General features: G+C 40.9%; 2 protein-coding genes across 4 annotated transcripts in view; both read right to left on the bottom strand.

Moving 5' to 3' along the window:
* The window catches only part of LOC132838524 (CD59 molecule (CD59 blood group)), a 142,135-nt gene extending 133,906 nt beyond the window's left edge, over window positions 1–8,229 (bottom strand). Inside the window, exon 1 of the mRNA XM_060858884.1 lies at window positions 8,222–8,229. The gene's annotated coding sequence lies outside the window, so the exon portion shown is untranslated. The remainder of the gene's footprint in view (window positions 1–8,221) is intronic.
* phf21aa (PHD finger protein 21Aa) overlaps window positions 448–17,394 on the bottom strand; it is a 40,851-nt gene continuing 23,904 nt past the window's right edge. The window contains exons 6-17 of one of the 3 annotated variants that reach the window (XM_060858879.1): window positions 15,458–15,628; window positions 14,962–15,213; window positions 12,362–12,805; window positions 11,538–11,717; window positions 9,083–9,134; window positions 8,826–8,905; window positions 8,669–8,726; window positions 7,049–7,320; window positions 6,245–6,391; window positions 5,708–5,783; window positions 4,943–5,046; window positions 448–4,821 (exon numbers count right to left, since the gene is read on the bottom strand). In XM_060858879.1, the coding sequence (XP_060714862.1) occupies window positions 4,195–4,821; window positions 4,943–5,046; window positions 5,708–5,783; window positions 6,245–6,391; window positions 7,049–7,320; window positions 8,669–8,726; window positions 8,826–8,905; window positions 9,083–9,134; window positions 11,538–11,717; window positions 12,362–12,805; window positions 14,962–15,213; window positions 15,458–15,628 (2,463 nt within the window). In that variant the 3' untranslated portion in view covers window positions 448–4,194. The remainder of the gene's footprint in view (window positions 4,822–4,942; window positions 5,047–5,707; window positions 5,784–6,244; window positions 6,392–7,048; window positions 7,321–8,668; window positions 8,727–8,825; window positions 8,906–9,082; window positions 9,135–11,537; window positions 11,718–12,361; window positions 12,806–14,961; window positions 15,214–15,457; window positions 15,629–17,394) is intronic. The other 2 variants (XM_060858880.1, XM_060858881.1) reach the window with 2 other exon arrangements.

The raw sequence follows: 17,394 nt of genomic DNA, 5'->3' as shown, positions 1-17,394 counted from the left end.
ACTCTTGGGTACTTTGGTTTCCTCCACCAGGAGTGTGTAAATGGTTGTGTGAGTGTGTGCGATTGTGCCCTGTGTTAACTTGGCATCCTGCCCAGCGTGTACCCTGCCTTGTGTCCTGAGTCTCCAGGTTCCGTACAACCTGATGGTGTAGAAAATAGATGGATGGATGGATGGATGCAACTGTCCTGTACGAGCGAAAGGATTCAGCCTTCATGAGCTCATGAAAGTACTGACTGGAAAACCTGTTGAGCCAAAGAGCTGCATGTCCTGGAGCAGACAAGGTTAAGAGTAGATTATTAAGTCCATTAGATCTAATGTTTATGATTTGATTTATAAAGCATTATAGCTTGATGCTTGCAGAACCTATACAGTGTGAGTCACGCGTGAAGACGCTGGAACCACATCATAAAGCTGGATGCAGAAACAGACACAGAACTTAACCAGTGATTGACTTTATGGTTTTAATTAGCAAAAATGGTAAAAATTAATAAATACAAATTGATCAAATGCTCCTAAAATGCCCATCCCCTTCAACATGAAGAAAGATGTGTAAATGTGCATTAAATAACTTACACGAAGAAAACGATGAAGTCTATGAATGAAACGAACAGACCAACATCAGGCAGCACCAAACAACAAAGACCAACAAAGACCAGATAACATACAAACTGTAAAAAAGTAATTCATCACATCATACTTTAAAACCATTATGAAAAAATATTCAACACTTCTTTCCAAGAGAACTATGTAAATCGCATACTGAACACTTCAGAATTAGTTTGGCACGAGGGGTGTACCACTGTGAATTTGTTGTGTTTGTGCAATACTCCTTATCTGATTGCCTTCCTGAATGCGTACAGGTGAGAGGCCCTTTAATGAGGTAATGGTAAAAGGAAGGCGTGCAAGTGTGTGTTGAGTGAAAACGTGAACGGCGAGACCTCAACACTCTGCCCGGTCGACTGTAACGCACTGCCTCTGTGTTGGACTTTCCAGTAGTTTCACGTTTCAAGAAAAAAAAACAAAAAACAAAACAAAAATATATATATATCTTTTTTAACCACTTTAAGGACCAATAAAATGACACAAACACTTATTCTCTAGTGTAGGTTATGTATATGCAGAGACTTTCCACACTTTTCGGACACTACGGCTTTAAACATCCAAACACAAATGGTCAGTCTTATTGAACCCTGACATTACAGACCCGACAAGGGCTGAAGATGGCATTTGCAAATATCCAATTTAATGGGCAATCCCTTAACATCCCCTTAAACACACTTTTATTATATCAGACATTTCATCATCATAGCAAAAAAAAAAAAAAGTAATTAAATAAAATAACAATTCTCTGTATTATAAAGAACATCAAAGTTCACAACTGAGATCAAACAGCTGGAGTGAGATTCAACAAGAGTTTTGTATTTCCCCCGATTTCCCCTTTAATTTTTACTGGGCTTCAAGCTGCCCACCAGTTTTTTTTGTCCATTAGGTCCCAGTCAAATTGTGGCAGATTCACATACGTCTGTATAAACAGCAAACAATCATTTATTCATCTAGAAAATGTTCCGTCTCACACAGGGCTTTAGAAAATTAAGATCAAGTGGCTCACTGCTGAACAGTATCATGTAGCAGGTCTGAAATGAAGCTTAGCTGCTTTCAATCGATTCGACTAAACCGTGAAACGGACGCAAAAGCGCTCCAGAAATAAAAGAGAGAGAGAGAAAGAGAGAGAGAGAGGGAAAAAAAAACAAACAAAAACAAAACAAACAAAAAAAAAAACTGAAAGTGCAAAATCATCATAAATAAAACGACAGGTCTTGTAAACAAAACTCAAATCAGGCACTGGCCGAAAAATAAGCAGAATATACACAACTAAAATCTGATGATAGTGCAACAAAAAAGCAGTAATGACTCCTGGACAGGAAAACACGCCATTTTGCCAAATCACACTGACACGCACGTTCCTCCAACTGGGACATCGAATAACCAAGAAACCAGAGCATGTTAAGGCAACCGCTTTAAAACTCTACTGCAGGCCAGACGGGCTGATTGCCTGAGTAGTGAAACACACACACTCACACACACAAAGCTGATACGAGGACACAACCAGTACTATTATTTATATTTACACAGACCTGCATCACATTAATATTTGTAATTTGCATCTCTGCGAGATCTGTTGTGCTTCGTTATCGACATAAAGTTTCATAAAAGTCGCCGTAGCCTTGTATAAAACACGCAAGTCTTGTATTTGTAATGGTCTGACACTCGCATCTGTAGACTTTCAGAGATATGGTACAAATGCAGCATGTCTTTGATCGCTCGCTCTTGAACAGGATACGACGGCAGATGAGCCGAGCTTCGGTGTTGGGTTCGTTTACCTTCCTGTGCTGTTGGGTTCTAAGCTAAACCTGGCGCTCCTGTGCTTTTGTTCCGAGTCGTGTTAACAGTGCTGCCATGTGGAAGGCTAACACTTCAGCTAATAAAACAATACAAAATAGAAAGCCCTTGTATAATGCTACATAAGCATCATTTCACAAATAAAACATTTCCCTTGATAAAATGTGCATAAACCGACAGTAAAGTACCACAGGGCCAAATAAACCCACAAGGGACACATCAGAGTGCTACGGAACCCTTCACTAACAAACCGTGACTCTGTGTCCGCATGCTGGCGGCCCTGTGGCACGCTACAGAGGGAAAATAACCACGAGCTCACTGTAAAATTGGGGTTCAGACTCGTTCTACTAACTAACTGATTGATTTGTTAGAGTGTCGTGTTCAGAACGTGGAACGTTATGCTTGTACTCCTCTGTGGTAAAGGTTGTGTTCGAGATCCGACACCAAACTCACTAACCGCCTTAACACTCAAACACACGGCATTCTGATCACTAGTAAAGGCTGTGTCTGACTTTTTATTAAGAGTCCTCAATACTGATGCTACGCAAATACAACGCTATTATTCAAACATCTATTTAATCGCCATAAAGTAAAAATACATGTCCCTGTGGCAAACAATATTTGGCAAAACAGAGCTGAGTAATTGATTTGAAAAGACAAGAAGTTAAAAATATACTTACAGAATTGCTGCACGTGGACGTTATAAATAGAACAAATACATCTAATAGGTGTGTAGCTTGTTGAACACCTGGAAGACCTGCTTGTAAATTAGTATTCATGTCTTTCACTTAGCAGTTCTGCTTTGGAGCCCAGAAGAGAGAAAAGCCCTACACCTGTACTGGACTGATTCTTTCACTCTAACAGCCTTATTACGCCTTTTAACAGCATTAGGACCAAAAGTAGACATGTACCGATATACAGATTTCACACTGTGACGTTTCAGCTTGAACTTGGTTCATGATGTAATCACAAGATCACATGAATACATACTACATCCTTACCTCCGTTTAACTGCAAACAGCAGCGAGAGGCTTTGGCAACCTCATATTCATGACTTCTATATTCTTGTGCATTTATTTTACAATCCAGTTGCTAAAAAAAACAAAAGCCCCGTGATGGACTGACATCCCACGCAGGGTGTCTTCCCGCCTCATGCCCAGTGTTCCTGCGTGCTCCAGATAAACTGGGACTCTGACCAGGATAAAGTCATACTGATAATGAATGAATAAATTAATGAACATGCTAAAAGCAAAACTAGAATTATACATAAGGTTAGTTTTTGTGTTGAGTTACTATAAGCAAAAAAAAATAATAATATTGGCTACAATAACAAGACTGTGCAATGAGTTTTTAATCTCTCTCTATATACGTAACTATTGTATATTATCGGCACATGCCTACTTATATGTCCTAAAATTAATGGTTTAATGGATGGAAAAAGCCTTTGCTCAGTTGTTCTGGACGCTTTCCAACCAAGAGGTGCAATGGCTACTATAGCAGGCACACGTCGGTGTGATATCTTAAACTCTGATAACTCTTCATTTATTTCTTTATATTATTATTGATTATTATTATTATTATTATTATTATTATTATTATTATTTGTGTTAAATTTTTCAGGTGCTGGTACTTTAGAACTTTTAATCCTGCTCATCCCAAATGGCACTGTGGATTCTTACAGACAAGACAACACAGGAACAGAAACATCAAATGGCATCAACTTAGGACACTTTTAGATCGTGGGTTGTATGGGGTGTAATGGGGCAGAACGGGATGCACACTTTAATGTCGATACTATTCTATACCTTGTACTACCTCTGCCATGGGCATTACTGTAGGCAACGGAGGCTCTGCACTTCCTCTGAGGTCCCTGATGCTGTTTTTATTTATGTCTCCCATGCAGCCTTTATCACTGGTGATATTTTGGTTTTTACTTTCCTCGAGTCCATCCTCTGGCTCCAGAGTCCCGTTTGAGCTGGCACACATGGTGTTCTGGCTGTGTGTATTGCTGAGAGTTGGAGAGGTGTTTGTAACAGAATCGTGTCGGCTAATGTTCTTCGTTTCACTGGTGTCCTCGCTTTTCTCAGCGACTGAGACGCTGCTGTTGGTGTTTGTGGGAGTGTTGAGTAGGTTTGAGGTATCTCTGAGATCTGTAAAGGTGTTGCCTACGTCAGAGAGACTACCGAAGCTTGTGCTGTTCTTTTGGTTTGGATGTTGGTTTTCCTCTGAGCTGGGAGCGCTGTTGGGTTGTTGGATGAAAACAGTGCCTGGATTTCCGTTGGTGATGCCCATGGCCAAGAACTGGGGCAGAGAGGGCAGTTGGATGCCCCTAATAAGACGCACTAGATCTTTCACTTTCTCTATCGAGGCCTCCATTTCCCTCTGTCGGGCCAGAACTCCGTTTCTGCTCTCTGTGCATATCTGAAGGAGGCAAGATACAAGTTTAAGTTGTCTTAAGATTTAAAAATGTCATGGAATGAATAATTATGTGGCTATAGTTTGAAACCTTGGGGCTGGAGACATAAATGAGACATGATCTCACCGTGATGGAGTCACTGAGCTGTTTAGCTTTAAGCTCGAGCTCCTCTCTCTCCTGCTGCAGTTCAGAGCTCCACTTCTCCAACCTTTGCTTCTCCTGTTCTCTTTCTGCGAGACAAATCACATGTCATGGCACGTATTTGAATCACTACAAGGTAGGAAATCAAATAGTGTAAACTGTTACTAAAGACCCACCAACCCCGAAGAGGTATAATGAACAAGATGCAGTACTTTTTTTCTATAGTCCTTTCAGTAAAATATGTTCTGTACAGTAATTAATAGGAGAATACACAGTAAAATGTGTCTAGTGTCTACAGCTGAACTAACACAGATAAATACATACACGTGCACGCAGGGATTCACGTGCACGCAGGGATTCACGTGCACGCAGGGATTCACGTGCGCTCCCGTCTCTACCATGACATGCTGTTTGAATGTGCTACTGACCAGCGAAGTGAAATAAACTTTTCATTTTTCAGTAGTATTCTATAATAGTGATATTTCACTCAATACTTAATCTAATGTCAACTAAATCATTTAACAACAGATTATTAATGTAAGAAGAGGGGAAAGAAGTAGGTGTGCAAACAATAGTGGAGAGTTCAAGTCATTTGCTCATTTAATTAGTCAACCGTTCCGTATAACACGGCTGCTCTGTTTGTGCGTTTTTCAGTAATAACTAATAAAAGTGACACGTATTGGTGACTATGAGGTTAAACTGTAGGGCTCCTGTATGAAATACATAAAGATTCACACTCAAACCCGTTACCTGCTTTGTATGAAATGTAGGAATGGACTATAGCAAGAGTTCCAGGCCACTCGATCACTTCATCCTTCTTTAAAATCTGGAAATTGTAAAAAAAATAAATAAAAAATAATAATAATAATAATAAAAATAAATATAAACCACTGTTGGCAATCAAAGCACACACCAGCATATCTTTGGTGCAGAAATGATCAAAAAAAGATATGAAGTTGACAGAAGTGGATGAGGACAATGCAACATTGAAAAATGCAAATATCTGAGAACAGAGGACAATGAAACATGTTCTATTTCCAAAGCACAGAACAGCTTTGGCTCAAGTTCAAAGGACTGAACTGCTCCCATGTCACTGAGACTTTGTGTAGGTCTTCAATACGGCCAAATCCCTGCTTGCTAAGGCTTAGGCAATAATCTCTATAGTTTAAACGGAGCAGAAATTAGCAGGGGCAAAAATTGTAGGTGCTCACGTGGGCATTTACCTGCTTTTTGCACGAGGAGCAAAAAGCGGGGGCAAAAGTTGTAGGTGCTCACGTGGGCATTTACCTGCTTTTTGCAAATCCACATGCCCCGTGGCACATTGTGGAGGGTCGGCGTCAGGCAGTCCGGGTGATAGATGCGTGAGCAGGCGTCACACATGAGTAACTGCCCACTGAGCCTACACACCGTACAGAAAGCATCATGGATGTCTCCCTGACAAACAGAATCCACCAATCACAACACTGACTGCCACATGCTGGGCCAATCACACAAGTGGAGGTGGAACTTTTTAGATTTCTAAAATGCCCAGGAGGATTCATTCAACTAATAACTCTAAACCATTCTGAGCAACGTTTACCTGGTGTCCTAATACTTAAAGTCACGTGTCATGTGTTACAATATAAATAACAGCTCTTTAAATGATTTCTTTTATAAAGATCTATTCTTTTTACCCAGTAAAATGCAGGTTACAGGAGAAATGCTGGTCAGTTCAACTCATCTATTTTATTTATGGAATGATTTAAACACTGGAAAAGGTCACAAAGCAACTTTATAGAGTCCAGATGCAGGCCATAGTTTAAGATCCCTAATGAGGAAGCCAGAGGCGACAACGGCGAGGACAAACATCCTGAGACAACCTCGAGAGGAACTAGATTCAAAAGTAAAGGCAGATTATGTAAGATTATAAATCATTACGCTTCTACAGTTGTGATGGTTTATAATGCTTCGATCTGTCTGTGGTCATTCAAGCTTCATTTAGCCACCACTGAGCCCACAGGTTCATCTGCCATATAGGGAGTGAGTGCTGGGAATCCTGAAGAGAACAGGGGAGTGTATCAGTGGGTGCAGTAGTCTCCCGTAGCTACTTACATCCCCCACTGAGCTCAGGCTGAGACGAGGGCTGGATGGGGATGGATGTGATGAGAGGGATTGTGGAAAGACGGGGAAGTGAGGACCCACACACGCTGGGTGTAGGCTGGTGGGGGTCAAAGGGCTGATGCCCCTCTCCACCCCGCGGCTGGGTTTGGGTGGGCGACCTGGGTGAGATGAGATAGACAACAAAAGGGGAAAAAAAATAAAATGAAAAGACAAATAAAAGGAAACACTGGTACGACATACCTCCGATGAGCCGTCCTCGTCGGCTGGAATAGAAAGAGAAGTGGGAACGGAAACGTTAGGTTAGACAACAGGAAAAGCAACGCAGGGATTCAACCTCAAGAATAAACCAGCAACATGGATTTAATTGTTCATTTAATACAGGTTAAATAGGGAAGTATAATCATTAATAATCAGCTTAATACGTTCCTTTCGCAGGGACGTGTAATGCCTCAGTTCATTTCTCATCTCAATAACGGTATAAGAGCGACCGTGCTGATGCCGAGTCAGAGAGTTAAAGAGGAAAGCTGGAGAAAGACGATTCTGTTATAATGCAAAAATAATGCGGTTGTGGATACGGGAGCCTATATTATGTGAAAATATTTTCATACATATACAATGCTTGTTAAAGTTTGCAGTTTAATTTACATGAACAAACAAAAGTCTGCAGTCGCGTTTCTCAGGTCTTACGGGTTATGAACAGAAACAGTACTTTCTTCCAAAACTGGAAACGCAATTCATTTTTCATCTATACTACGGATACTACGGAGCGTGTGTTACAGAGTGCCTTGCAGTCCATGGCCAGAATGGAAAACTGTAGGCTTGTGTGAATGAAAATAAAAAGTAAGTGTGCGCTTTGCATTTTCTATGTAAATTATGTTGCAATTTTTTCATCCCCCAAATTGAAATTGCAATAAGATAAAAAATAAAATAAAAAATAAATAAAAACAGTCCAGAAAATACTTCCGTACACATCTTTTTCAGATCTCAAAGCTCAGGATAGTATGTTATTATGTCACAGCCAGACAGCGTTCAGGCTTTAATAGAGCAGGCGAGGAAAGCCGACCCCAGAGCAGCGAGTGTGATCGTTATGAATGCGACGTGAGTTTTGACGATTCGAAACGTAATAATAAGATAAAAACATTTAAAATAAGTTACAGGAAATTGAGGTTTGTAAATAGAAATGATACGAAGTAAATAGTAACTGATACGAAGTCAACATTATCAGCTAAGAGAGAGTTTTTAATGCAAGGAGAAAATGTACAACTAATAAACTGAGTTAGACAGAAGGGTGGAAAAGATCATGTAATTATTGTGCACAGCTAAACTTTTAAGCCGAGGAAGAAAGCTGAACTTCCATGAAGATTTTCTGTTTTAATTAAACAGTATTTTGCATTTGCACGGATATATCGGACTAAAGCAGAATGTTTAAATAGAGCTTGTAGGAAGCGCTTGAATATAACTGTGTGTGTGTGTGTGTGAGAGAGAGAGAGTTGCACAGGTACTAGTGAAAGCACACTACACACACATACACACAAACACCCCCTCCCCCCCACACACACACGCGTGCACACACACACACATGCGAGTTAATGTATAGACTGATGTACTCACCTCTCTTACTGTACTCTTGATTAGCAGAATTCAGGTAAGACACTGTGCTTTTCTTACGCTGTAACACAATCACAGTTAAGGAATCATCTTCCACATATTACGTGCACACCGTATCTGTGTGTGTGTGTGTGTGTGTGTGTGTGTGTGTGTGTGTTACCTCTGGCTCAAACACTGCTCCACTGTACACTGGATTTGCTGTTGTTCGTCTCTTTCTCTCTTGACGTTTGCTCTGAATCTCTGCGCACAAGACAAAGCGCTGAGGTTAACACAAAGAGCCAGGACGCTTTGACTGGATTGAGTGTAACTTTGAACAAAATGCACGAGTGGAGCGAGTCTTCATACGACGGATACTTGCTGTGCTACATGCACTTAGTAGACTTGCCAAAATAGAGACACACTCCTACACACACTCACCCTCCAGATAGTCGTGTGTTACGAGCCCCAGAGACAGCATGAAGGCCAGTTTCTGTAGATACAAAAACACAGTGAAAAGCATCACTAACCCGTGGCACACTACATATTAGCTATTGTGGGACGGATCAAACTGGAATATAGCGACTTTTTAGGGCAGATGTTTTTTTTTGGGGGGAAGAAACAAAACAAAAAATAAAATAAATAAATAAATAAATCGAAGCCTCCCCTCACTGTATTCAGTATGTTTGTGCGCCGCTATGACGTCATTCACTCAGTAAATGTTTACATTTATAGCATTTGGCTATAAAACCTTATCCAGACCTTACATTTTATACAACTGAGGGTTAAGGGTTTTGCTCTAGTGCCCAGCAGTAGACCTGGGATTTGAACTTACAGCCTTCCAAGCATTGGTCCAACACCTTAACCGATACTCTACCACATCCTTCATCAATTACTTTATCATGATCCGTGTTGCTTTGGTTTAAATGACTAATCTGTTTATATTTTGGAACCAGCTAAGTTTGATATAAAAGTAACAGCTGCAGGTTTAATGAGGATTCCTTCAGGAGTGTGATGTGACAGGGATGTAAACACACTGCACACCCCTCTGGTGTAAGGTACGTACAAAATGAAGTCTTATATCATATGTACAATAATGGCACAGCTATAGTGAATATAGTAAGAGATGGTTAATAGCATCTTGCAGACAGCGTCATTTACCGCTGAATGCTCTCGCTAAATTATTGCTGTGGCTTTGACAACGAAAAGCTATTACAATAGAGATTTATTTTGTCAGCTTGTCTGGGACATCCTGACATTTACAGGCGAAACACACACATACTGTGACATATCTGTTCATCATTATTAATCTGTTATTAACCAGTTTTCTGTACAGAGTGACACTCCGTAATAACATGCACATCCAAACAGAATCAGTAAATTTCAGAACAATTTCAAAGCAAACACCAGGAAAGAGCAAGACTCTGGATAAAGGGTGTCTGCCCTCTATAGTTTTTACACTTGTGGAAATATATCTTTCATTTTTTTTGTATATTGCACATGGATGGATATAACAGATTATAGTGTAGGATAGTAGATCATGATATAGTGTTTATGGGTTTATAAAAAATATATATATACTAGGGACTAAACACCTATAGATTAGGCATAACTTATATGAACATCCATCCATCCGTTTATCCATCCATCCTCTGCAGGTTTTATCACCACAGGGAAACCTCATATGCCCCTTTTCCACCAGACAGAACCGGGTGCTGGTTCAGATCTAGTCCTGGTGCTGGTTCAAAGTTGGTTCCAATGGCGAGCCTTCTAAGAACCAGTTTGCCTTTCCATGGGCTAGAGAGCCGTCACAGAGCCGAGTCTGACGTCACTGTATACGTGTCATCTTTCCCAGCAACGTTAGCACAGCAGCAGCAAACACAAACACAACATCAACAATGGCGGATGTTGCTTTACTGCACGAATCCAACGTGTACGCTCAGCTCCATGTAATCTGTATAAACGGAGGTTGTAATCGAGAATAACGGAAAGTACATAACATTATATTATAATTAACACAGAAAAAACGTTAGCCTTAGCATGTAGCTACCTACTATCATGTGTGCTGATAATCGATCATATTGCGCTAAAGTAAAAGTGTATTAAACATTGGTATACTTAAGGTACATTATCAAAGGCACTAACAGTAACCCCGCCCCCAGCCCCTGACGCAAGTCTAGACCAGCAGCGTTTTGGTTGCTGGTCTGACATTTACTCTCTGGCTCCGAACCAGCACTCAAACTGCCTCGGTGGAAAAGGGGCAAAAGGGAACCTTGGAGCACAAAGGAAGGGACACCTTGGAAACTGTGCCACCCCATCGCAGGGCACAACAGCACACTAGATACCCTACATCCCCCAGAGGTGCGAGGAAAAGGTGCTAACTGCTAAGCCACTGCGCCCCTAAAATGTGTTGATGGTTTTACTTACATTCACATACACAGAGAGAGAGAAGAGCAAGAGAAAGAGAGAGAGAGAGACAGAGAGAGAGAGAGAGAGACAGAGAGAGAGAGAGAGAGACAGAGAGAGAGAGAGAGAGAGAGAGAGAGAGAGAGACAGAGAGAGCAAGAGAGAGAGAGAGAGAGAGAGAGAGAGAGAGGGAAAGAGAGAGAGAGACAGAGGGAGAGGGAAAGGGAGAGAGACAGAGAGAGACAGAAAGAGAGAGAGAGAGAGAAAGAGAGAGCAAGAGAGAGAGGGAGAGAGAGACAGAGAGAGAGAGACAGAGAGACAGAGAGAGAGACACAGAGAGAGAGAGAGACACAGAGAGAGAGAGAGACACAGAGAGAGAGAGAGAGAGAGAGAGAGAGACAGAGAGAGACACACACAGAGAGAGAGAGACACAGAGAGAGAGAGACACAGAGAGAGAGAGAGAGAGAGAGAGAGAGAGGTCATGCCTTACCAGTGGGTTATCCTGACTTTTGGGTGTGGGGGTGTGTACAGTTGCAGGTGTGTTAGGGTTTGAGTGGATGTGTGTGTTGGAGGTTGGAGATGGAGGAACAGGTGATTTCAGTGGAAATGGACAAGGTGCTGGGCTGCTGGTTGATGTCTTTGGCTCCACTCTGTCCACTGTGTCAGGAGTCTGAATGAGACAAAGTCAATATCTGTTCAAATACCATGTCTGTTTGGTCAAACATCTCAAGTAAACATATTAATATGGATAATAATAATAATAATAATAATAATAATAATAATAATAATAATAATAATAATTTCTTATGGCATCAGGAAGAACACTGCTTTAATGATCCAGTGCGTCAAGTGCTGGACTCACAATTTGTTTCTCTGTTCACTTTGCAGTTGAATACTTCTGATTATTTTAAGGTAGCTTGGGACAAGGAGGCTGGACTTGGGAAAAGTTGTGCAATTTATCTGTCAACATTTGGTCTGTTCCATTAACACTAGACTGAAATTAATTCAGATTAAATTTGTACATACACTGCACTATAAAGTTAACTCTGATTCGCGATCGATGCCGAGGTTCGGAGGAAAAGTTCTCTCATTCGTTTTTGGTTCTGCCCAAAACACAGGTTTAGGCCAGATATATTTACTTGGTACTCCTTTGTACTTTATTAAGGCATTTATGTCATTTTAGTCGTGTGGCTGCTCTTTTTTTCCTGTTACTGTTATAAAACCAATAATAATAAAAAAAAATCTTTCACATAATCTAGCTGTAGTTCATGTTTATGTTTAGAGAAGGTTTTAAGATGGCAGTGTTGTACTCACAGGGGTATTGGGGCAGGACTCGCTGCCCCGAGACGTGTGAGGTGTGCCTGCGTTTGCAGAGTCGGTGTTAGCTTGAGCAGACAATGCAGCGTGGGGTTTGCTGGGCTGGGGCGAGATGAGAATACTGGGAAGCTGCGTGCTGTGCTTTGTGCTGCTAGTACTGAACTGACTGATGTTGGTGCTGAGCGTCATGGTGATGCCGGGGCAAGGCTGGATTATGTTAAAGCCTGCCTGGGCACTGCCAGGGCACGACTGGGTGGCATTAGCACTTCCAGGAGGGGCATTGGCAGTGCCAGGTTGGGGATTAAAAATGTGAAGTTGGTGAACTGGGCCTGTTGAGGGCAGCAGAGCAGAGCTGAGCTTGGCAGTAAGGAGCACAGGCTGCTGAGATGAGGCCAGGATTGGCTGCAGTGCTGCTGGAGCCACAGATGTTTTGGGCATTACCTGTTCCAAATGTTTAGTGAAAGAGAGAGAGAGAGAGAGAGAGAGAGAGAGAGAGAGAGAGAGAGAGAGAGAGAAAGAGAGAGAGAGAGATTTACAAGGTTTTGGAGCACATCTAGCACATCTGCTGCTCTTAAAATCACTTTACACTTTCCCAAAAAGGCCGGTGCAAGAGGCAAAACAAGAGAGCGATTACATTCACTCGTATAAGTAAATAACGTCTATATACACAAGCGTGCATAAGTATTCACCCCCACTTTACCTTTCCAAAGTTTGAGGTAGAATTTTGAAAGGTGGGATGAAAAAGGTGCTACATGCTTTATGTAAGCTAAATAAACCTTACAGAGCAAGAAGAAGATGACAAATAAACTGGTGAAATATAAACCTGGAAATATGGTGAGCTGAATGTTTATGATATTTCGTTAAGCATAACTAGGTGGAGCATTTCAGTATAATACATTCATAAGAACAACAACCGGAGGTTATTATATAGAGCTCGATAAACACTGTTTAGTTTTACATTCTGAAGTATTTACTGATTCTCTTGTGTTCACTGTTTCTAATTAAATTGTCCTTCTGAACAATGTCAAATGACAAAGACCCCAGGATCAGTAGAGGGCGCTAACGTCCTTGTTTCAAACTGCTTCACAAAGGTGTAGTAATTAAAATGTTAAGATGAAAATCTAAACCCCCGAATCAGCAATATATAATAAAAAATGATGTTTTTTTTACAGACACACCACATTTAGAAAACAAGCACAGTATCCTGACACACTCACAGCGTTATCTGTAAATACTCGAACCACTTGCTCCAAGGCAAATGTAGCTGAATGAAATGTTGCCTTTGATAGAAAATAAAAAGCAGAACCACCGAAGCTACAGCAACGTACACCATGATAGATAAACTTGTTCATAAACATAACAGTAACACTGGTTATCGTGCCATAGCCCAAAGCTCTGTGCATTTCTTACACTGTTACGGTGCCGCAAATCACAGCCTACAAATATCAACGTTATTATGTTGATTATTGCGGTTTTATAGTTAACATCTTGTACATGTTGAAATGATGAGCTGAATATTTAAATAGACAGATTGTGCTTGGAGCGGGTCCGAGGAATGAAATTTACAGTTAAAGGGGTTACTGAAAGTGTGTGCACCCTTTCTACCCTTTCTCTATAAGGGTTAGTCATGGTGGCTGGGATGGAGACTGAACAGTTTCCATGGGAACAAACTTGCCATAGAGAAGCTCAGTTGTCTGTCTGGTGCACAGGACAAATTTAGGAACTCCGACTGGCAGACTGCCAACGAGTCACACGTGGCATGAATTTAAACACTGGGACCACAAACTAAAGATAAATTAAAGATATGACTCAAATATTCCATTTTGTTGTTTATCCTATACATCAGATGATGTGTAAGTTTGAAAAAAACAACAAAAAACTTTTACACAACATTGTATGCCACATTAAAGGTGGGGTCACATACAGTACATACACACACACACACCAGACACGTATAACCCAGACAAGTATTATGGCAGAACCTGCTGGGGCAGCTGACCAAGGGTATATTTTTATCAATAAATGAACTCAATGAGTAATACTATGGTAATATAGATGTGTTTTTGTAGTACTGTGTGTTGTATCGTGAAAGGTTTATCTCCGTTTCACACGGAAGACGTTCAGTTCTCTCCGGTGCTGGAAATCTGCTCCTATATTAACACGGTCCTACTTCTTGCCTTATCGTAAATCTTTCTTCTCTTTCTTTCTTTGTTTTTATCCTCCATGTAAATGTTAAAACTGCTTTCTGCTAATGTCACACATGCGCACTGAACACTCTCTCCGCCCATATGGACAAGCCCCGCCCCTTTCTCCTCATTGGCTACACGTTTGTTTTGATTTTTGTTTTGTTTGTCGTCCCGACTCAGTTTTCTGAAGCATTTCTCAAACAACGGAGACCGCACCTTTAAGGCAAACAAAGTAAACCTATAGAAAACTATGAAAGCAAAACAAAAGTAACACATTAATAAAACAAATCCCGTTGTCTTTGTAGTTTGCTTTACTGCTTTACAAACAGGTCTAAAATATTCCATCCTTTTTTTATCTGCTTCTCATTTACATTACTTTATAGTTCATTAATAAAACACGACGACACTTACAACGATGGTGTTTTTGGGAACGATCCGCACAGGCTCCGTTCCCTGATTGGCCGGCTTGCTGGCCGTTTGGAGACCGACTGGTGAATTCTGGGGGTCTGAGTTCGGAAGGCTCGGGCGGGGCGTATTGGTGAGGGTGGTGACCATGGCGATGGTGGGCGTAGGCATCATGGCAATGGGAGTGGTCGGTGTGGCAGCTCTCAGCATCAGAGGTAGAGTCTTAGAGGCAATGACTGGAGTCACGCTCACGGAGTTCTACAGAGAAGAATATCAATCACATGAGTCACACAAACAAGAGCACGGTACAGAACCACAGCAGACACACCTCATGTTCGCTGAACCAAAGAGAAACGGTTATATGCCGTAACTATAGTTTAGCAGTTTTTTTAACCTTATTTTTTAAGCAGGAGGTCGTGATATACATTATGAAGTGGAACTAGTTCTACAGTTCAGTAATACACAAGTCTTGATTTTAAAGAAGTAAGAGACAGTCGGCTACTTGTGGGGCGTTGAGGTGAGTCGGAGGGAGAGAGCTCTGGTTCTGGTTGGAGATCAATGTGGTAGTTTTGCCGTCGGCCTGCAGAGGGAGCTGTGTGTGTGTCTGCAGCCTGATCTCCGCCGAATCCTGCTTCACCAGCAAGTCTCTCCTCAACTGCTCCACCACCTTTTTCTGTGGAAATAATACAGCAACAATAAAGCAGTGACTACACAACAAACTCTGCTCTAAACACACACACACACACACACACACACACACACTCAGCCAAGCCTATTTGCTGTGTGGCGTTCAGCTCTCTCGCTGCAGCAGTCTATAGCAGATGGTCTAAGTGTTTCTGTTCCTGCTGTGGCTGTATTTTATGAGCGTATAAAAAGTTAAAAATCTCTGGCAATATAAACAGCACTAATGTAAAACATCTAATAATATGTAAAACCACAAGATGAGCTCGTGGTGCAATAGTTATGAATTCGGGCATCTTTCTCTCAACACACTCTCAATTAGGGTTCAATTATAATCTTGCAGCATAATTTTGTTTAAAACAACAAGATTTAATGCAATTTAAGTTGAATTTGTACCCTGCGTCCCTCGGTCACTTGCACACATCACACTGCTTACTGGAGGGCCACTGAGGCCAAACCCCCTGCAGGTACTTACATTCTTCCATAACATGCACAGTAACACTTTATTTTAGGGTCATTTAACTAGTTGCTTATTAGCGTGAATATTAATAGAATATTGGCTATTTATTAGTACTTATTAAGCTCATATTAATGCCTTATTCTGCATGACCTTATTCTACATTCTACATCTATTCAACATTAGGAGTGTTACCACATGCACAGATAATTTGATGACCCTCCCCCTCCCCCACACACTCACTCCCCTGAAATAAGAAAAAATCCTCTATAAAATAATGTTGATTACAATTAAGTTTATTACAAGCAGCATAATGTTTATTATGCTTTTGTGTTACTCAATGAAAAAAATCAATTAAAGTTCTACTTACAATTAAATCAGTCAAGACGTCATTTTTAAAATTTGCATGCATGTCTGCTTATGACCAAACAAAATGTTTATGTATGTTTGTATATGATATAGTTTATATAAATTTCCCTATATTTCCAAATAATTCCCATAAATTCCTGTAAATTTCCATAAATTCCCATAAAGTTTCCAAATTGGAATATTTCCAAAATTCCCCAGATTAAGTTCCCGTGGAAAGTTTCCAGAAATTTACCGTAAACTTTCCGCCCCTTTGCAACCCTTCTGTTGTGAGACCATAAATATCCTCATTCCAGCAGTGTCCTGGTTGGACTGTCACAAGGTTAGTATAATACACTGGGTGGATGTTTCTCATGTAATCCACTCTCTGTCAATCACAGTGGAAGATGTAGTTACTGCCCATCCGTTGGCCCAGACTAATGACAAGGGCTTTGAAAGGGAATCGGGGATATGCATAGGTATGTTTCAAGTGTGTGTGTGTGTGTGTGTGTGTGTGTGTGAGACATCAATAAATAGCATGCACTTTTATCATAAAGCACCAGAGGTGGGAGTAAGTCACACATGTACAAGTCACAAGTAAGTGTCAAGTCGAGTCTTTTTTTAATATTTGTCAAGCAAGTCTCAAGTCTCAAATTTGCGACTTAAGTCTGACTCGAGTAAAGTCATATGACTCGAGTCCCCCACCTCTGTAAAGCACAAGTTCACTTATGAGTCATAAACACAGTTAAAATCTCTCTCTCTTTCTCTCTCCATACCAGCGGCTTCAGTTCTCACTTTCATTCTCCCTACACAGGAGGAATCCTCAGCAGCTTCTGTACTGATGTGATAAATCTGAACTTCTGACAAGAATACAACATATTTAGCTATGCAGATCAGCTGATTCTGAGATATTTCTGAGAGTTTTTGTCGGCGGTCGTCGCCCGTGAGGATCCTGA

Source organism: Tachysurus vachellii, chromosome 23 (genome assembly GCF_030014155.1).
Source record: "Tachysurus vachellii isolate PV-2020 chromosome 23, HZAU_Pvac_v1, whole genome shotgun sequence".
NCBI lineage: Eukaryota > Metazoa > Chordata > Actinopteri > Siluriformes > Bagridae > Tachysurus > Tachysurus vachellii.
Note: the sequence above shows the minus strand (reverse complement) of the source record. Positions and strands in the feature narration are given on the sequence as shown.